Source organism: Coregonus clupeaformis, chromosome 26 (genome assembly GCF_020615455.1).
Source record: "Coregonus clupeaformis isolate EN_2021a chromosome 26, ASM2061545v1, whole genome shotgun sequence".
NCBI classification, from domain to species: Eukaryota; Metazoa; Chordata; class Actinopteri; order Salmoniformes; family Salmonidae; genus Coregonus; species Coregonus clupeaformis.
The window spans coordinates 27,216,938-27,239,081 of NC_059217.1; the positions used below are offsets into that span (position 1 = coordinate 27,216,938).

A 22,144-nucleotide genomic window follows, 5' to 3' on the forward strand; every position below is an offset into this window, starting at 1 on the left:
TTGTCTACGGCTGGAGCAGCCTGCTACTTTTTTTATTTATATTCTCATAATATCATGCACATATGTACATTGCACAAACATAATTTATACAGTGAAATATTAAAACATAATCAAGTGTATACAAATAAAGAGATGTTGCACATGAAGCTCCCCCCTACATTAGATAAGATTTTTCTCCAACTACAGTGGGGGAAAAATTTATTTAGTCAGCCACCAATTGTGCAAGTTCTCCCACTTAAAAAGATGAGAGAGGCCTGTAATTTTCATCATAGGTACACGTCAACTATGACAGACAAAATGAGAAAATAAAATCCAGAAAATCACATTGTAGGATTTTTTATGAATTTATTTGCAAATTATGGTGGAAAATAAGTATTTGGTCAATAACAAAAGTTTCTCAATACTTTGTTATATACCCTTTGTTGGCAATGACACAGGTCAAACGTTTTCTGTAAGTCTTCACAAGGTTTTCACACACTGTTGCTGGTATTTTGGCCCATTCCTCCATGCAGATCTCGTCTAGAGCAGTGATGTTTTGGGGCTGTCGCTGGGCAACACGGACTTTCAACTCCCTCCAAAGATTTTCTATGGGGTTGAGATCTGGAGACTGGCTAGGCCACTCCAGGACCTTGAAATGGTTCTTACGAAGCCACTCCTTCGTTGCCCGGGCGGCGTGTTTGGGATCATTGTCATGCTGAAAGACCCAGCCACGTTTCATCTTCAATGCCCTTGCTGATGGAAGGAGGTTTTCACTCAAAATCTCACGATACATGGCCCCATTCATTCTTTCCTTTACACAGATCAGTCGTCCTGGTCCCTTTGCAGAAAAACAGCCCCAAAAGCATGACGTTTCCACCCCCATGCTTCACAGTAGGTATGGTGTTCTTTGGATGCAACTCAGCATTCTTTGTCCTCCAAACACGACGAGTTGAGTTTTTACCAAAAAGTTATATTTTGGTTTCATCTGACCATATGACATTCTCCCAATCCTCTTCTGGATCATCCAAATGCACTCTAGCAAACTTCAGACGGGCCTGGACATGTACTGGCTTAAGCAGGGGGAAACGTCTGGCACTGCAGGATTTGAGTCCCTGGCGGCGTAGTGTGTTACTGATGGTAGGCTTTGTTACTTTGGTCCCAGCTCTCTGCAGGTCATTCACTAGGTCCCCCCGTGTGGTTCTGGGATTTTTGCTCACCATTCTTGTGATCATTTTGACCCCACGGGGTGAGATCTTGCGTGGAGCCCCAGATCGAGGGAGATTATCAGTGGTCTTGTATGTCTTCCATTTCCTAATAATTGTTCCCACAGTTGATTTCTTCAAACCAAGCTGCTTACCTATTGCAGATTCAGTCTTCCTAGCCTGGTGCAGGTCTACCATTTTGTTTCTGGTGTCCTTTGACAGCTCTTTGGTCTTGGCCATAGTGGAGTTTGGAGTGTGACTGTTTGAGGTTGTGGACAGGTGTCTTTTATACTGATAACAAGTTCAAACAGGTGCCATTAAGACAGTGGAGGACAGAGGAGCCTCTTAAAGAAGAAGTTAAAGGTCTGTGAGAGCGAGAAATCTTGCTTGTTTGTAGGTAACCAAATACTTATTTTCCACCATAATTTGCAAATAAATTCATAAAAAATCCTACAATGTGATTTTCTGAAGAAAAAAAAATCTCAATTTGTCTGTCATAGTTGACGTGTACCTATGATGAAAATTACAGGCCTCTCTCATATTTTTAAGTGGGAGAACTTGCACAATTGGTGGCTGACTAAATACTTTTTTTCCCCACTGTATTTGTCTATAAAAACATAAATAGAAAACGAAATACAGTCAATCTCATGAATTAAAAGGCAATGTTAAATTAAAACAAAGAAACTATGGTCTAGAGCAACAAAAAATGCCATATTAAAATAGGTTACAAGAGCATTTATGACACAAAAAAGCACATTATCTGAGAGCCAGAGTGAATACAATGTTAACGAGCGATCATTTTTCTATGACTGAAAAAAAAAGAACCAGACAATGAATGCCTAGATTTACTTGTACACATGCATTGGATTAAGGGGCAGATATATAGGAATATGAACTCAAGTGTTCCTCCTCTGAACAAATTGGGTTTTGAACTGCCTAAACTCCCTTTTCACTAAATGAAACAGAGTAGAGGCCATGTGGAAATTACCCTAAATCCCCCAATTAAAGCTAGTCCTGCTCTGTCCAGCTCTATATTCTCCTGAGGTACTCTGCTCTTCGAAAAGCAGACCTCCCATAGGGAAGTCAAGGGCTTACAGCAGCTGGCTTTTATAGTATCCCAGGACAAGAGGTTGAGTTTACTGGCATGTCCAAGATGCTTGGAGTCGTACGAAACCCATGTAAACACAAATGAGGAAAGAGAACAGTCTGTCAGATTTTTACACTTGAAAAAATACCTATCACTTGTTTGTGCAAATAATTGTCATCGCATTCACAGTACATTCACCTGGTCTGGTAGAAGCATGTAATATAACTTTGCTTTCCTCTACTAAACATAGCAATGTTCAGCTACTCAAACTCAAGTAATAACAAGGTTTAAACCGGGGGAAGGAAACCGATTATCAGATAAACTTCCCAAATACCCCACAGCCTGGTGTTTCTTTTTCTATACTATTGGCAAAATTCAGTGTGAACAACCCCCACCCCATTCCACTCTCCTCCCCTGTGCTGCGGCGCTGCCCTCCTAAGTGTAGCCCAGATTCTCCATCTCGCTGCGGTAGCGCTGCTCCGACACCTTGCTCTTGTGCTGCTTACTCTCCAGGTGAAGGCGGAAGTTGGCTTCCTCGCTGGCCCCAGAATTGCACATGGAGCAGTAGAACTGGCCGCTGGGCGTCACACACATGGCCAGGTCCCTGGGGATCCTCTGCCTGGGCCGGGGGTTGTAGTAGGGGGCTGGAACACACATCAAGACGTACACACCATAAGAGGAGAGGATAACCTCATTAAAATGATGGAGAGTGAGTGAGGGAGTGAGTGTTGAGCTGCTGCTCACCAGTGAACACAGTGTGAAAAGATGGGAGTGGCAGATACAGTGAGGGAAAAAAGTATTTGATCCCCTGCTGATTTTGTACGTTTGCCCACTGACAAAGACATGATCAGTCTATACTTTTAATGGTAGGTTTATTTGAACAGTGAGAGACAGAATAACAACAACAAAATCCAGAAAAACGCATGTCAAAAATGTTATAAATTGATTTGCATTTTAATGAGGGAAATAAGTATTTGACCCCTCTGCAAAACATGACTTAGTACTTGGTGGCAAAACCCTTGTTGGCAATCACAGAGGTCAGACGTTTCTTGTAGTTGGCCACCAGGTTTGCACACATCTCAGGAGGGATTTGTCCCACTCCTCTTTGCAGATCTTCTCCAAGTCATTAAGGTTTCGAGGCTGACGTTTGGCAACTCAAACCTTCAGCTCCCTCCACAGATTTTCTATGGGATTAAGGTCTGGAGACTGGCTAGGCCACTCCAGGACCTTAATGTGCCTCTTCTTGAGCCACTCCTTTGTTGACTTGGCCGTGTGTTTTGGGTCATTGTCATGCTGGAATACCCATCCACGACCCATTTTCAATGCCCTGGCTGAGGGAAGGAGATTCTCACCCAAGATTTGACGGTACATGGCTCCGTCCATCGTCCCTTTGATGTGGTGAAGTTGTCCTGTCCCCTTAGCAGAAAAACACCCCCAAAGCATAATGTTTCCACCTCCATGTTTGACGGTGGGGATGGTGTTCTTGGGGTCATAGGCAGCATTCCTCCTCCTCCAAACACGGCGAGTTGAGTTGATGCCAAAGAGCTCGATTTTGGTCTCATCTGACCACAACACTTTCACCCATTTCTCCTCTGAATCATTCAGATGTTCATTGGCAAACTTCAGACGGCCCTGTATATGTGCTTTCTTGAGCTGGGGGACCTTGCGGGCACTGCAGGATTTCAGTCCTTCATGGCGTAGTGTGTTTTCTTGGTGACTATGGTCCCAGCTGCCTTGAGATCATTGACAAGATCCTCCCATGTAGTTCTGGGCTGATTCCTCACCATTCTCATGATCATTGCAACTCCATGAGGTGAGATCTTGCATGGAGCCCCAGGCCGAGGGAGATTGACAGTTCTTTTGTGTTTCTTCCATTTGCGAATAATCGCACCAACTGTTGTCACCTTCTCACCAAGCTGCTTGGCGATGGTCTTGTAGCCCATTCCAGCCTTGTGTAGGTCTACAATCTTGTCCCTGACATCCTTGGAGAGCTCTTTGGTCTTGGCCATGGTGGAGAGTTTGGAATCGGATTGATTGATTGCTTCTGTGGACAGGTGTCTTTTATACAGGTAACAAACTGAGATTAGGAGCACTCCCTTTAAGAGTGTGTTCCTAATCTCAGCTCGTTACCTGTATAAAAGACACCTGGGAGCTAGAAATCTGTCTGATTGAGAGGGGGTCAAATACTTATCTCCCTCATTAAAATGCAAATCAATTTATAACATTTTTGACATGCGTTCTTCTGGATTTTTTTGTTGTTATTCTGTCTCTCACTGTTCAAATAAACCTACCATTAAAATTATAGACTGATCATTTCTTTGTCAGTGGGCAAACGTACAAAATCAGCAGGGGATCAAATAGTTTTTTCCCTCACTGTAGATGCCAGGCACTGCTGGGAATGGAAGACTGGCTGTGCATAAACAGGAGGAGCTTTCCACTGCTATGGCCATATGAATGTTACAAGAAGAAACACAAATGTGTCACTCATTAGAAAAAGGGAGATGTACTGTATGTTGGTCAGAGAATAGATGCTCTGCTGTATCTGCGTGTATGGCTGGAGGCAAACATCACGGGTCCTTGTAGAGTAAACATTTCTCTGAGAGAGAGTGTCACACAACTCTATTTCTGGAATTAAATCAGCAAAGTCTCTGAGCCCTGAGGGAGGGGAAGAGAACGGAGGGGGTGTCCTATGATTCATCCAGGGGGATTAGGCCATGGTGTAGGCTATGTGGAGTGGGGTGGTGGGCGGGGGATAATAATAATAATCATTTGGATGGAGCTTAAACAGTGCCTTGCAGAAGTATTCATCCCCCTTGGCGTTTTTCCTATTTTGTTGCATTACAACCTGTAATTTAAATGGATATGTGTTTGGATTTCATGTAATGGACATACACAAAATAGTCAAAATTGGTGAAGTGGAATGAAAAAAAATACATTTTTCAAAAAAATTATTTAAAAAAAATAACGGTAAGGTGGGGCGTGCATATGTATTCACCCCCTTTGCTATGAAGCCCCTAAATAAGATCTGGTGCAACCAATTACCTTCAGAAGTCACATAATTAGTTAAATAAAGTCCACCTGTGTGGAATATAAGTGTCACATGATCTGTCACATGATCTCAGTATATATACACCTGTTCTGAAAGGCCCCAGAGTCTGCAACACCACTAAGCAAGGGGCACCACCAAGCAAGCGGCACCATGAAGACCAAGGAGCTCTCCAAACAGGTCAGGGACAAAGTTGTGGAGAAGCACAGATCAGGGTTGGGTTGGGCACAGTGAAGCATGGTGGTGGCAGCATCATGCTGTGGGGATGTTTTTCATCGGCAGGGACTGGGAAACTGGTCAGAATTGAAGGAATGATGGATGGCGCTTAATACAGGGAAATTCTTGAGGGAAACCTGTTTCAGTCTTCCAGAGATTTGAGACTGGGACGGAGGTTCACCTTCCAGCAGGACAATGACCCTAAGCATACTGCTAAAGCAACACTCGAGTGGTTTAAGGGGAAACATTTAAATGTCTTGGAATGGCCTAGTCAAAGCCCAGACCTCAATCCAATTGAGAATCTGTGGTATGACTTAAAGATTGCTGTACACCAACGGAACCCATCCATCTTGAAGAAGCTGGAGCAGTTTTGCCTTGAAGAATGGGCAAAAATCCCAGTGGCTAGATGTGCCAAGAAACATACCCCAAGAGACTTGCAGCTGTAATTGCTGCAAAAGGTGGCTCTACAAAGTATTGACTTTGAGGGGGGTGAATAGTTATGCACGCTCAAGTTCAGTTTTTTTGTCTTATTTCTTGTTTGTTTCACACACAAAAAATATTTTGCATCTTCAAAGTGGTAGGCATGTTGTGTAAATCAAATGATACAAACCCCCCAAAAATCCATTTTTAATTCCAGGTTGTAAGGGAGCAAAATAGGAAAAATGCCAAGGGGGGTGAATACCTTCACAAGCTACTGTATTTGTCCTATTTCACACATGTACAAATGTGTATTAATACGCATCTCCTGAGACACCTCGGAGAGTGGTACAAGGATGGACATTGGACTGTGAGGGCTCTGTCTGATGGACACCTGCCACCTGAGCAGGCTGTGTCTGTGGGGCAGCAGAGCGGGCGTGGGTTGATGTATTGTGCTTAGTGAGTTCACAGTGAATGACCAGCCTCAGCCTCGGCCACCCCCTCAACCTTCCTACGACATTTCCCTGGCAAAGGTGGTGATGAGAGAGGGGTTTTCACTGCTGCTTCGACCATGGAGCAAAAACAATTGCCTCCACCTGCTGGCTGCCTGGACATGTGATATTTAAATTTTATACATATTCACATGCATTTCAGTCTCATTCACCAGCCGTCAAAGGCTTCATTGGTATCAATGAAAAGGAAATGGGCAACCACATCTATCCTCAAACATATACTGTATCTCCTCAAGACTATGAATATCCCTGAATTCATCTGATATTTATGGGCCGTTCTGGCTCAGACAAGGCTTACTTACTTTACTTACATCTGATCTTTACAGCAAAATTGTGGAATAACAACACATTTTTCCTTACATATTGTTTAAAGTTATTTGCTGTTTGGTCTTACTTTATTACCGCTATGTCTTTAGTTCAGTGTGTTGTACCTGGCATGGCAGGAGGCACCTGTGAGGTCCTGCGGTTCTTGATCAACTTGTACTCGCTCCCATCTTTCCTTGGACGCCTCTGGACACACTCAGTCGACTCTCTGAAAATTGGATGGATCACATTACTGAGAGCAAGTCTTTAAAGTCACCCATATGGCAGTTTATAAATCTAACAATCCATAAATAGCTAACAATCTAACAATAATAGTCACTATGATGGACAAAATAATGGAATGCATCTTTCAAAAGCTATGGCATTTTTCTTTAAATGGAAGCATTGAAACATATCTGGATTGAATTTCATATAACAGGGCATGGCTGAAGAGGAAGGATTTCTGTGTTTGAGTGTGGTTGGTTTAATAGCCATTGCATATGTTGTTTGTCTTCCTGGTTGTGTGTGGGGAGGCAGTAGTAACACCCAGACTCACAGGATGCTACTGCTCTGCTGAGCCTCAGCCAGCCGCAGTCTCTTGGTATGGTTCTTGCCCTGGTAGTGCGCCTGAGCCACGGCAGGGGAGCTGAACGAGGCGTCACACAGCTTGCAGTAGTCGCTCTCTGTGGCTAAGATCACACTGCTGGCACCCTTAAATGACACCGGCTGAACAAAAAACAAAGAGTGAGTTTATACTAAGGGCTCTTTCACCAGCCTATATGACACTCCTGCCAGTTCCAACACTACATATCAAAAGAGTTAACTTCAGTGCTGACAGTTTTCTACAAACCATCATGGATGTTTCTAATGAGGAGATCCTATTTGATTGCAGTTCTCTAGATCAAAAACAGAGATCCAAACAGTGAATGTGCCGAAAATTCACAGGCCTTGTACTTGCTCATACAGTATTATACTTTGCTGAACAATAACACATTCCTTGTGTGCCAACGCCAAGCGTTACCTGTTTGGGAGTTGCACTGTCAGTCGTTGGAGTTGTGAGGGGTTGCTGGGAAACTGTCTCTATTACCTCCGGAATCCTGATGGCAGGCAGCTGCTGGCTCACTGCATAGAAATTTCTCAGCTTCTTACTGTGGTTTTTACCCTGGAGAAGAGACAATGCATGATTCAATCCCACAGCCACAGTTCAGTCCACTCATCGCACTGTTATTGTCATAGTGTCCTATTGCAAATCATTGCATCATCAGTGAGCGCAAGTGTTAAGCATTCCGTTTTCCACTTACATTTATGAAGGGATAACAGTGATGACTGACATGCCTAATAAACAAAACATTAGGAACAACTTCCTAATATTAAGTTGCACCCCCCTTTGCCCTCAATTTGTTGGGGCATGGACTCGACAAGGTGTCGAAAGCGTTCCACAGGGATGCTGGCCCATGTTGACTCCAATGCTTCCCACAGTTGTGTCAAGTTGGCTGGATGTCCTTTGGGTGGTGGACCATTCTTGATACACACGGGAAACTGTTGAGCGAGAAAAACCCAGCAGTGTTGCAGTTCTTAACACACTCAAACCGGTGCGCCTGAAACCTACTACCATACCCCGTTAAAAGGCACTTAAATCTTTTGTCTTGCCCATTCACCCTCTGAATGGCATACATACACAATCCATGTCTCAATTGTCTCATCTACACTGATTGAAGTGGATTAACAAGTGACACCAATAAGGGATCATAGCTTTCACCTGGATTCACCTGGTCAGTCAATGTCATGGAAAGAGAAGGTGTTCCTAATGCTTTGTACACTCAGTGTAGTTGACATGCATGAGAAACATTTGCTGCCATCAAAATATATGTGTTGGGGTAGGCCTAAAAGTAAAATTGTCCCCAGGCTCAATTACTACCACAAATAGACAGAGAGAGAGCCTGCTAGTGGACGAGATTAGGGTACAAGCTACATACATGTACAGTAAACCAGCTCACCTGGTAGTGGGCCTGTGCCTGCTGAGCAGAGTTGAGGGTGACGTTGCACAGTTTGCAGTACAGAGGCTTACACAGCTCATCCAAGGTAGTGTTCTGGTCTGTGGCCCCGATCTGAGCCTCTTCCTCCTGGGGCATGGTGCTGAGGGCCACCTGGGCAGTGGGAGGTGGGACAGGGCAGGGGACAGGGCAGGGGGGGCCCTGCATCAGCTGGAGGTGAGTGGGAGGTTTGGCAGACAGAGGGCTGTAGAGGGGGAAAAGGAGGGGGTCCGGGGCCACTACCACTGGTGTAGACGGTCTGAGGGTCTGTGGAGGGGGTCCAAGGGTATGTGTAGAAGGCATTGGCTGGAACAGCGGTTGTTGCTGGCCAAATAGGCTCATTGAAGGCTTCAGCACAGACTCTGGTCCTGAGGGCCAATGCAATGATTGCAAAGTATGTATTAGAATGAAGTCTACACTTATGATAGCCATGTAATGGCTGTATAACATTGGGAGGAAGTAAGAATTACAGTCATCAACTGTGTTCATTTCTCCCTGGTGAAACAGACACTAACAAATAGAACGATGGTGGGTTTCACAGTACAGCGGTCATTGTGAAAATTACGCTTCCCCTGCAGTAAAGCATGGGCGCTGCTCCTCGCAACAATAAATTCCTCAATCATCTCTTGATCTGGCACTGATTCAAACAGACCATTGCCTGCTTGACTGGATACATTTCAGGCAATCATGTGTGGCCACATTCTTTTTACATAAGGGATGATGTGGGGGATGGGTCAGTGGCTGTGCTCATGTCTGATGTTTCTGCTATATAAACTCAGATTGGAGACCCAATAACAGTGTGGGATGTTTTTGATTACAGCAGCCATGCAGTGACACCAAGTAAATGGCATGCTTGAAATTGAACTTTCCGATAACAACAAACAAAAGGATTTTCTGGCAATACTAGGCTCACAATGTGTACATCAATGTTATTCTGATAAATGACATAATGTAGCCTAAACACCTGAAAATTCTCCAATATGAGTGTGAATAAAATAATCCAAGAAAATAGCTTACTTTATATACATGTTTTCTGTGTTTTGCAATGAAGTAGGAAAAAAAATGCTAATCTGTTTAGCCTTGTAGTGCAGTATACTGTATAACTGCTTTTCTTTCCCCTTGCAGAATAACAAGGAGACAAACCTGAATCACATGTTCATTGGAGAATATAGCCTAATCCCAAAAATTGTCAGGAACCTACATTGTCATAGACCAAGGTCAAAGTAAAAGTCATATTTTTCTAATCTTGGGTACAAAACACTACTCCTGAGACTTAACACTGGGATCTCAAGTAAAATGCAAGTCCTAGGATATTAATGAGTATAGTAGTCATTGGCCATGTATCAAGAGGGATGGCCTTGGGTCTGTGAGTTGGAGAAAAGTAGCTTAAGGAAAGGTCTTCAAGGGTTTTAAAGGAGAGGGTTCTAATTCTATCATTTGGCATTTGGTATCTGTGCAGAAGAAAAAAATAACCAAGAACCTTCAAAAGTTGAATAGCCCTTCACAGTGAAAGGCGTTTGTCACATACGTATAGTTATTTCATGCCTTTTATACTGTGTTCCTCTGCCTTCATCAATTATGGAGGGAAGAGTGTATGCCTCATGCACTGGAATCATGTGGATGACTAGTCTTTGAATGGAGAAAGGTTGAAGGGAACTCATAAGAACTTCACATTTAAATTTGAGATGTTTATTTATTTATTTATTTTTTGGGGGGGGGTAGATCAGCTTAATATTGCAGATAGATTGTAACTTCCATCAAAGTAATTGTCTGCATCACTTCCAATCCCCCATGTTTTTTTTATATATATATATGTATGTACTCACTAACTGTAAGTCGCTCTGGATAAGGGCGTCTGCTAAATGACTAAAATGTAAAATGTAAATAAACATACATACATACATACACACATACACACATACACACACATACAAAAATACATACATACATACCTACATATCTTTTTTTTTTTTTTATATATTCCCCTTTATTACTTTCCAACCCCACCACCCTTTCCCTAATTGGAGTAAACTAGTGAACAACAATGCTTAGGCCTCTACTTTCAGCTTATACTTACTATATACATTTTATGGACACAGTCAATTTTACAATAATTATATTTTGTTTGTTTTTTCTCCTGAACTTTCTCCTACTCAACCTCTCCGATTATTTTCATGATGTCCATCCGGTTTGCTTCTATATGCCATATCTTTCTAACTGTGATCTTTCACAAAAGCTCCCAACCTACAACCTATATACTTATTATGGACACAGTATGCTTACATTATTAGTTATCTTGTTATTAGTTGTTGTTATTAGTCCCATCCTTCAACTCCATTCAACTGTCACGCCCTGACCTTGAGAACCCTGTTATTCTCTAGTTAGGTAGGTCAGGGTGTGAATGTTGACATATCTAGTATATCTATTTCTATGTTGGCCGGGTGTGGTTCCCAATCAGAGGCAGCTGTCAATCGTTGTCTCTGATTGGGGATCATACTTAGGCAGCCATTTTGCCTACCTATGTTGTGGGATCTTGTTTCTGTTTCGGCTTGTTGCTGTTAGCCTTTAGAACTTCATGTTCTGTTGCTTTTGTTCTTTTGTCAAGTGTTTATTTAATATTTAAACATGTACGCATACCACGCTGCACCTTGGTCCGACCATTTACTCAACGAGCGTGACATCAACACCACCCATCTATCTCTTAACACCGTCCATATAGGATTTCTATTTGCCATATATTTTTCAACTGTACTGTGATGTTTTACAAAAGTTCTGAACCTTTCTATTCTCATGGTTTCTACAGATTGTAAATTGAAAATAAACATTTTTGCTAAAAGTATGATTATATTATTGATCGATTGACTATGATTTTTCAGATCACCCAGTAATGCTATCTGCAAGGTTAGCTCCAGGTAAATATTGCAATCCTTTAGCCATTCCTGGACCTGTGTCCAAAAACAAGCGACAAATGGACAGTACCAAAACAAATGATCTAATGATTCTGTCTCTTTGCAGCAAAACCTGCAGAGCTGGGAAGATTGTATCCCCCATATAAATAACATTATATTGGTAGCAAGAATTGTATATAATAATTTAAATTGAAAGATTATAAGTTTTGAATCCGGTGTCGTTTTGCGTATCAGTTCATAAACACTATGGTATCGGTACGTCAATCTCTTCCCAACTATTTTACAATCTATATGGGACGGCTGTCAATCCTTTGGTCCTTAAATGAAACTGGTATACTTTTTTATTTATCACAGTTTTCTTTAACCAACTACGTTATTTAATGCAAGGCCGACAGACAAGTTCCTTACTTTCTCCCCCTTCCACTTTCCTCTTCCATTTTTGCGGTAAGGCTGCAATTATTTGGTTGTAATTGTCACGATCGTCGTATACAGAGGACCAATGCGCAGCGTTATTTGCGAACATGCTTTTATATTGATACACGAACAAAATAACAAAAACGATACGTGACGTACAAACCTACAACAGGAACAAGATCCCACAAATACTGTGGAAAAACAGACTGTTTAAATATGGTTCCCAATCAGAGACAACCAGCAACAGCTGACACTCGTTGCCTCTGATTGAGAACCACTCTGGCCAACATAGAAACACAATAACTAGAACACCCTAGAAACACAAAACTAGAACAACACAAAGAACACTCACCCCCTGGCTCAACATACAAGCGTCCCCAGAGCCAGTGCGTGACAGTAATTTTGGGTAGAGAAGACATTTCCATATGTTTTTGTTAGCTGCATGTGCGACATAACTCCACCAGTCCTCCCGATGATATCATTTACGAAGATTATACCTTTTTTTGTCAATTAGTATATTTGAGTTTAACCACAATATTTGTTGCATTATTTGTTCTGTTGTTTCTGGAGGATTAAATTGAAATTGCAACCAACTTTCTATGGCTTGTTTTAGAAATAGTGATATTTGGGAGATGATTTCCTTTACAAATAACTGAAAGTGAGAGGTTGTAATCTGAATAAAGGGAAAAAGGCCATTCTTGAACATTGGGTGAGACAATCTTACTAACTTGCTAGAGAACCAGTTCGGATTTAAGTATAACTTTTGTATGACTGAAGCTTTTAGTGATAGGTCTAATGCTTTAATATTTAATCATTTCTGTCCTCCGAATTCATATTCATTATATAAATAGGCCCGTTTAATTTTGTCTGGCTTGCCGTTTCAAATAAAATGGAATCTTTTTTTCTCATATAATTAAAAAAACTGTTCGCTAGGCGTAGGCAAGACCATAAGCAAATAGGTAAACTGGGATAATACTAAAGAGTTAATCAGGGTGATTTTTCCACAAATTGACAGGTATTTACCTTTCCATGGTAGCAAGATCTTATCAATTTTTGCTAACTTTCTATTAAAATGTATTGGAGTGAGATCATTTATATCCTTTGGGATATGTATTCCGAGTATATCCACATCACCATCAGACCATTTTATTGGTAAACTACATGGTAATGTAAATATTGTATTTCTTAGTGATCCCAATACGTAATATAGTACATTTGTCATAATTTGGTTGTAATCCAGAGAGGTTAAAAAATGTCTCTAGATCCTCTATGAGGCTGTGGAGGGATTCTAGTTGTGGATTTAAAAGAAAACATGAATCATCAGGGTACAATGACACCTTTGTTTGTTTTTAAGCCCTGGATTTGTAATCCCTTAATATTATTGTTGGATCTGATTTGAATAGCTAACATCTCGATGGCCATAATAAATAGATATGCCAATAGTGGACAACCTTGTTTCACTCCTCTTGACAGTTTAAAAACTTTCTGAGAAATAGCCATTATTTACTATTTTACACCCAGGGTTACTATACATGATTTTGACCCATTTCATTAGAGATTCTCCCAAATTGAAATGCTCCAGGCATTTATATATAAACCCCAGTCGTACTTTATCAAATGCCTTTTCGAAGTCTGCTATGAATAGCAGGCCTGGTTTCAGAGATTTTCCATAGTGTTCTATTGCTTCCAGTACTTGCCTTATATTATCTCCAATGTATCTTCCATGTAAAAAACCTGTCTGATTAGAATGAATAATGTCCGACAATACCTTTTTAAATCTATGCGCTATATATTTTGCTAGACATTTTGCATCACAACACTGAAGTGTAAGGGGCCTCCAATTTTTTTAATGGACTGGATCTTTATATTTTTCATCCTGTTTCAGTAATAATGAAATCAGACCTTCTTCTTGAGTGTCTGATAATCTACCATTTACATAGGAGTGGTTAAAACATGCTAATAACGGTCCTCTTAGTATATCAAAAAAGGTTTGGTATACCTCGACTGGTATGCCATCCAACCCTGGAGTTTTCCCGGACTCAAAGTATTTAATTGCATCCAGAAGTTCCTCCTCTGTAATTTCACCTTCACATGAGTCTTTCTGTATGGCTGTTAATTTTACATTATCAATAGAAGAAGAAAAAAACTCTACAATTAGCTTCAGTTAGAGGAGATGGAGGCGACTGAAACGAAAACATATGCTTAAAGTACTTTGTTTCCTCCTTCAAAATATAATTTGGTGAATCATGGGTGACTCCGTCAATTGTAACCAGTTTCATTAAATAATTTTTGGTAGCATTCCTATGTTGATGATAAAAAAATAATTTGGTGCATTTTTCCCCATATTCCATCCAGTTTGCTTTATTTTTATAATATATTACACTTGATCCTTCTTGAATAAGTTTCTCCATTTCTTTTTGATTTTCCTCTAATTTATTCTGAGCCTCTATGTTACAGTTTTTATTGCCATCTATCTGTTCTGTTAGACCTTCAATTTCCTTTGTTAGTATAAACTCTTTTGACCTAAATTGCTTTTGTTTTCGAGATGAGTACTGAATTGCATGGCCTCTAAAGGCACATTTAAAGGCGTCCCATACAATAAGGGGATTTGCTTTACCTATGTTATGTCAGAAAAAATCAGTTATAAATTCCTTTGTGCTAGTTAAAAATTAATTATCATCCAATAGGCTTTGATAAAATTTCAAATATCCTCGCCCACGTTCTGTCCCCTATCAACACTTTTTTAACTTTTGGTGCCAACGAGAATGACATAAGAAAGAAGTCAAGGCGACTAGCTTGATTGAGTCTCCGCCATTGTCACGCTCATTGAATACAGGATTGGACCAAGGTGCAGCGTGGTATGCGTACATGTTCGTTTATTGAATAAACACAGAACAAAACAACAAAAAGCAACGTAACGTGAAGTTCTAAAGGCTAACATCAAACAAGCTTAACACACAGAAACAAGATCCCACAACATAGGTAGGCAACATGGCTGATCCCCAATCAGAGACAACGATCGACAGCTGCCTCTGATTGGGAACCACACCCGGCCAACATAGATCTACAATATCTAGATCTACACATAGAAATTCACACTCTGACCAAACCAACTAAAGAAAACCAGAGCTGGACTTGGCACCGGTGGATCGGACTGCTCTGGCACTGGAGTTGAGCAGCTGACCGGAGCTGGACTAGGCACCGGTAGAGCGGACTGCTCTGGCACTGGAGTAGAGCCGCTGACCGGAGCTAGACCAGGCACAGGCCGCACCGGGCTGGAGACACGCACCACTGGTTTGGTGCGAGGAACAGGCACGGGCCGTGCCGGACTGGAGACACACACCACAAGTTTGGTGCGGGGAGCAGGTATGGACCGTACCGGACTGGATACACGCACCACTGGTTTGGTGCGGGGAGCAGGTACGGGGCGTACAGGACTGGATACACGCACCACTGGTTTGGTGCGAGGAGCAGGAACGGGCCGTACCGAACTGGATACACGTGCCACTGGTTTGGTGCGAGGAGCAGGTATGGGCCGTACCGGGCTGGGGAGGCGCACTGGTGACACAGTGCGTAGAACCGGCGCAGGATATACTGGACCGTGGAGGCGCACTGGAGGTCTTGAGTGTAAAGCTGGCACAACCCGTCCTGGCTGGATGCCCACTTTCGCACGGCACATGCGGGGCGCTGGCACAGGACGCACTGGGCTGTGAAGGCGCACTGGCGACACAGTGCGTATCTCCGCATAACCCGGTTCCACAATGAACACACGCTCCTTACAGCGAGTGCGGGTAGCTGGCTCTGCTAACCTCTGCTCTAACGACTGAGCTCTCTGCTGCTGGAGGGTTAATTCCTCTCTCAGCTTCTCTTGTTGCCTGGCCAGCTCCTCTCTCTGTGCAACCATTGACTCCTTCTCCCTAAGGGCCTCCTGCAGCGCCTCCTCTTGAAGGGAGCTCTCCTGCTCTATCTTCGCGATCAGCCCCCGTAAGGTGGTTGCCTCTTCTATCAGAGTGCTAATCTGCAGGTCTCTCCGAGCCTCCTGCTGCTTAGCCAACCACCCGTGTGCCACCCCCCAAAAAAACATTATTGGGGTTGCCTCTCGGGCTTCCTTAGCGGTCAGCACCGTTTGCTTCGCCGTTGATCCTCTCCTACCTGGGCTTCTACCTTCGCCCAGGGTCCTTTACCAGCAAATATCTCCTCCCAAGACCACATCTTCCCCACCTGTGTCCAGGGTGTTTGCTCCTCCTGGGCACGCTGCTTGGTCCGTTGGTGGTGGGATCTTCTGTCACGTTAATTGAATACAGGATTGGACCAAGGTGCAGCGTGGTATGCGTACATGTTCGTTTATTGAATAAACACCGAACAAAACATCAAAAGCAACGTAACGTGAAGTTCTAAAGGCTAACATCAAACAAGCCTAACACACAGAAACAAGATCCCACAACATAGGTAGGCAACATGGCTGCCTAAGTATGATCCCCAATCAGAGACAACGATCAACAGCTGCCTCTGACTGGGAACCACACCCGGCCAACATAGATCTACAATATCTAGATCTACACATAGAAATTCACACCCTGACCAAACCAACTAAAGAAAACCGGGCTCTCAAGGCCAGGGCGTGACAGCCATGTATATCTCACTAGATATCTACTAGTTCTAATGTATCCATGACATTCACAATTTCCTTAAGAGCATGAGGGTGATTGTTTGTGTTTAGAAGCCATCTTATTTTCCATCATTACCAATTAATATGCGTAATAATGTTGACAGTTCACGAGTAGGATTTTAACATAGAATCCGGATTGCCATTGTATTACATTTCATTTTTGACAAGCAATTATTATTTTAGCAAACAATTATTGTGGTTCATCCTATATTCTACCTAACATCCTTACCCCCTTGCAACAGATGTGGGATAAACACACACGCACATACTCACATACTCACATACATAACACACTGAACCCCTTTCCTCCACAATCAACCATAAAATCAGATGCTCAACGGTTGTTACATCCCAGAGCCCAACTCAAGAAAGGACCTGATTTACGAATGCATATACAGTTACAGCTGATTGAGAAAGCATGCAAGATTGAGCAGAAATTGAAAACAATGTGAGATTTGATTAATCTATTTAATCTATGTCAAGTCCTAGGTGATGGAGATCAGATCCACCCTCTTCACCTGAGACACAAACACTCTGGTCCCCCGTTGTAACCATTTTCCCCAAGCATATCCGTGCAGTCAGACCTTGGATTATTTTGTGCCACAATGATAAGCCCCCTCTCTGATTGTCCGAGTGTGACCCCCTCCCCGTACTGCAGCCAGTGTTGCCAGCACTGCAACTACCTGGGTGGGGGTACCCCACCGGAATCCCCACCGGCTAGGTACAAGGTCGTCAAGGTTCTCATTATTAATTTGAGAATTACAGTCCTCTTATTCTGCAATGATCAATGCCTTGCAAAGACTCAAGATAGAGACATGGTTTTAGCATGGAGATGTGTTGAAAAACCCTGAGACTTATGGTATTTTGTTAACACTCAGTCGTGCAGATAAAACAGATGAAGTGTGGTTTAAAGGTACCCATTAGTTAGCCTATTTAGAAATGGCAACATAGCAGTTAGGCTATTGAGTTAGCCATCTGGAACGGCTTATTATTGCCAGTTCAAGAGAGGTATGGTTGATTAAAAAGTCCATAGGCTAAGATTACGGGTCAGCTTGGACACTGTCATAAGACAAGACCGAATGATTAATCTGTCAATACTAATGTTTACCAATAAAGCTATATGAAATCAAGGTAAAGCACACAATTAAGTTGCTTATCAAGCATTTATAACATCTCCAGGGATGTGACCTGCCAGACTCTGCTCTCTCAACTTATTTTAGTAGACAATGCCATTTCATCTGATTACAGCAGACAGAGTAGACCTATTCAATACAATTATTTCTGGAAAGATTATGTTGCAAAATATGCTATATAACATTGCTGGATAACAAGGTAAACTTAAGTCAGACCCAAGCTGTTATTCATCATAATCCTTATCAGCACCATTATCATCATGTGAATAATGTACACTACACCATGTTGTGTCAAGGACCTTGTAACATGACAAGAGTAGACAGAAATCAATTTCAAGAGTTGGGAACAGAGACTGTCAAAAACATGGTCCTCCCCCTAAACAAGCGGACCATCATGTCATTCTACAACCACCTGTCTGACCATTATCACTTGAACTTATTTTACATGAAACACCAGTCCACTGCATCACACCTGCACTGAAAGAGAATGAGGAACAGAGAGGGTGCTGTGGGTATAGCAAATCAACTAAATTAGGTTGACATACAGTGCCTTCAGAAAGTATTCAGACCCCTTGACTTTTTCCTCATTTTGTTACATTACAGCCATATTCTAAAATGGATTGAATAAAAAATAATTTTTGCAAATGTATTAAAAATAAAAAACAGAAATACCTTATTTACATAAGTATTCTGACCCTTTGCTATGAGACTCAAAGTTGAGCTCAGGTGCATCCTGTTTCCATTGATCATCCTTGAGATGTATCTACAACTTGATTGGAGTCCACCTATGGTACATTCAATTGATTGGACATGATTTGGAAAGGCACACACCTGTCAAATTTTCAAAGACTCCAGCCACCCTAGTCATAGACTGTTCTCTCTGCTACCGCACAGCAAGCGGTACCGGAGCGCCAAGTCTAGGTCCAAGAGGCTTCTAAACAGCTTCTACCCCCAAGCCATAAGACTCCTGAACATCTAATCCAATGGCTACCCAGACTGTTTGCATTGCCCCCCACCCCTCTTTTACACTGCTGCTACTCTCTGTTTATTATCTATGCATAGTCACTTTAATAACTCTACCTACATGTACATATTACCAGACAGCATTGTGTCGAGGCACAGACCTGGGGAAGGGTAACAAAAAATGCCTGCAGCATTGAAGATCCCCAAGAACACAGTGGCCTCCATCATTCTTAAATGGAAGAAGTTTAGAACCACCAAGACTCTTCCTAGAGCTGGCCGCCCGGCCAAACTGAGCAATCGCAGGAGAAGGGCCTTGGTCAGGGAGGTGACCAAGAACCTGATGGTCACTCTGACAGAGGTCTAGAGTTCCTCTGTGGAGATGGGAGAACCTTCCAGAAGGACAAGCATCTCTGCAGCACTCCACCAATCAGGCCTTTATGGTAGAGTGGCCTGATGGAAGCCACTCCTCAGTAAAAGGCACATGACAGCCCGCTTGGAGTTTGCCAAAAGGCACCTAAAGACTCTCAGACCATGAGAAACAAGATTTTCTGGTCTGATGAAAACAAGATTGAACTCTTTGGCCTGAATGCCAAGCGTCACGTCTGGAGGAAACCTGGCACCATCCCTACGGTGAAGCATGGTGGTGGCCGAATCATGCTGTGGGGTTGTCTTTCAGCAGTAGGGACTGAAAATAGCTGTGCAGAAATAGTTTTTTTTGTTGCAGATTTTAGAACATTCGCCAATTGGATGGAAACCTAGCTATAGACACCCTAAAGGCTGGCAAGTGCGCTAGGCGTCACTTTGATTATGCCTGTACATCATGGTTCACCAGCAGCCACAATCATCTAAAGAATAAGCTACAGACCAGCCAAAACAAGGTTGTTAGTACTGTACTTAAATTCTCCCCTCATACTCATCTGGAGGTCAAGCATTTTTTTCTGTATCTCTAATGTGTCTGTATCTACATTTTTGTGAAAAATGTTTACTGTTTTGCTCATTATGGGGTATTGTGTGTAGATTGATGAGGGGGGAAATTAGAATAAGGCTGTAATGTAACAAAATGTGGAAAAGGTCAAGGGGTCTGAATACTTTCCGAAGGCACTGTATATATTTTGGGTTGAATTGATCAGTAACCTATTATCCCTCTGATTTCAGATTTAATTTCAATATGGCTGTTGGTCTAATCTCTGTTTTTTTAAGTAATTTAGCAGACACTCTTATCCAGAGCGACTTACAGTTAGTGAGTGCATACATTTTTCATACTGGCTCCCCGTGGGAATCGAACCCACAACCCTGGCGTTGCATGCGCCATGCTCTACCAACTGAGCTACACGGGGCCAAATTCTCTTCAAATTAATGGGTTAGCTCAACCTCGACAAAAATGTTTTATAGCTGTATACTAAGCTAGTACAACATACAGTATAATACCAACATGCCGGTTGTTAACACGCTCTTCAAATAGCAAATTGCCCTGGTTACATTGTAGCTGAGGCTGCATGCATCCATCCATTCGCAGTGTCACGGTTAGAGACAGCAATGAATGCGACCCTTATCCTACCTGGTAACCGGGCGAAATAATGTCTGTTATTCCAATAGTTCAAAGGCACCGAATTTCTGTAATAATCGGCACTGTGATAATAAGCAGCATCTCTATTATTGACATGTAACGCCATCATTGCATCCTGGCCAACTTCGAACCAGTTTAGACGTGAGAAACCAGCAAGCTACTTTCACCGGGGAAGAGGAGGGGTGTGTTTTCAGAGTGCCAAGAGCATAGGGGAGGGAGGGGGGTTATTCTCTATGAGTTTGGGGATTTTTTATTTTTATACATTGGGCTACATTTTAGTAAAGCCTATCATAATAAACCACAAACATGGTAACCACATATTTAAAACATTTGGTAAAGGTGAGTCTTTGAAAAATCTGCGTTATGAGTGTGTTCTCTTGTTGGTACAGTCCATTTACTGCATTCAAGCTATCCGACACTCGGAAATCCATGGTCAAACTAGCGCCAACACACTACACTTACCTATATGATATCACACGGAACACAGTTGATCGGAACATGCTGATAACTCTTTATACTCAGTATTAGAGGTAGTATGGGACTTGATCTTGAATAATTCAGTGAAGTTATGAACTCGACTAGCGAAGGGACAGTTAGAGGTGTCATGAAAAAAAATTCACCCCCCTTTTCCCACCGTAAAATATATTTTCACATGACCCTCCCATTGTACCGTAAAATAAATTGTGCACCCCTCCTCATAGAATTAACACAAAATAATGTTTAGGACCACAAATAACAATAACTGTAGCGACCCTGTTTTTATAAATGTGGATATTGACTTTGCTACTTAAACATGTTTTTGTGGTAAGGCGATGACACGCAGGGCTATGGGCTGGAAGGTTGAGGGCTCGCCGACCACCACGGACATGCATACTCTCCATGCCTGTTTCATTACACTACGGTCACAGCCGGCTGCAAACAATGATCAGCTAGGGGGAAATCAGATTTTCTACATCTTGATGCCATATTTCTAATTGTATAAAATATATGCAACGAATTTTCCAACAAAAGGTTTCTGTGCCAATGCGCCAAGCAACCAATAAACAAAGCATACCTACTTCGGGCACTTCAGTTTCATAGTTTGCGTTTAACACCACAATGAATAGACTATGGCAATCTCGACAAGCAGAAAATGCATCCCTCCCAACCTTGTAGGTTTATCCAGTATCGAAAGCTTGGTTTGAAAATCTCTGAATGTCATTAAACTTTTTGGTGTTTTGTAACAGATGTATTTTTCCATTCATCAAATGGCCAGCTGCACAGTTTGGATTGATTGCTTTTATTTGTCCGTTTTTCAAAAATGCATACATATATACACACAGTACACTTATTTTTAAGTGGCTGGGATTGCACAATAAATCACGGATTTATTTCCATTGTGGTCCCTATTTTTTTACATGAATACATTTACATAGCTTGTTTTGGCTGGTCTGTAGCTTATTCTTTAGATGTTTGGGGCTGCTGGTGAACCATGATGTGCAGGCATCTTCAAAGTGACGACTAGCGCACTTCCCAGTCTTTAGGGTGTCTATAGCTAGGATTCCATCCAATTTGCGACAGATTCATGCGAATGTTCTAAAATCTGCAAAAAAACACAATATGTTAATTTTCCCATCAAAGTTGTTTCCATCAAATTGACAGCATCCAGTCTTCTTAGGTATGACACTACAAGCTTGGCACACCTGTATTTGGAG

General features: G+C 42.2%; 1 protein-coding gene across 1 annotated transcript; it reads right to left on the reverse strand.

Annotated features, from left to right (window-relative positions):
• Positions 1 to 1,767: 1,767 nt before the first annotated feature.
• Positions 1,768 to 20,586, reverse strand: LOC121539888 (zinc finger matrin-type protein 3-like). The gene is made up of 6 exons (XM_041848534.1): positions 20,442 to 20,586; positions 8,760 to 9,163; positions 7,784 to 7,924; positions 7,319 to 7,488; positions 6,891 to 6,991; positions 1,768 to 2,912 (listed from the first exon to the last, which is right to left on the reverse strand). The coding sequence occupies exons 1-6, from the start codon at positions 20,557 to 20,559 to the stop codon at positions 2,704 to 2,706; spliced, it is 1,143 nt and encodes a 380-aa protein (XP_041704468.1). The 5' UTR covers positions 20,560 to 20,586; the 3' UTR covers positions 1,768 to 2,703.
• Between the last annotated feature and the right edge of the window lie 1,558 nt (positions 20,587 to 22,144).

Excerpts from the sequence above, each read along its gene's own strand:
- LOC121539888 (XM_041848534.1), bottom strand. The coding sequence starts at position 20,559 with ATGATGGCGTTACATGTCAATAATAGAGATGCTGCTTATTATCACAGT. Across the intron at positions 9,164-20,441 it reads TTATTTCGCCCGGTTACCAG|GACCAGAGTCTGTGCTGAAG; the intron begins GTAGGATAAGGG and ends ATTGGCCCTCAG. Across the intron at positions 7,925-8,759 it reads AGGCACAGGCCCACTACCAG|GGTAAAAACCACAGTAAGAA; the intron begins GTGAGCTGGTTT and ends TCTCTTCTCCAG.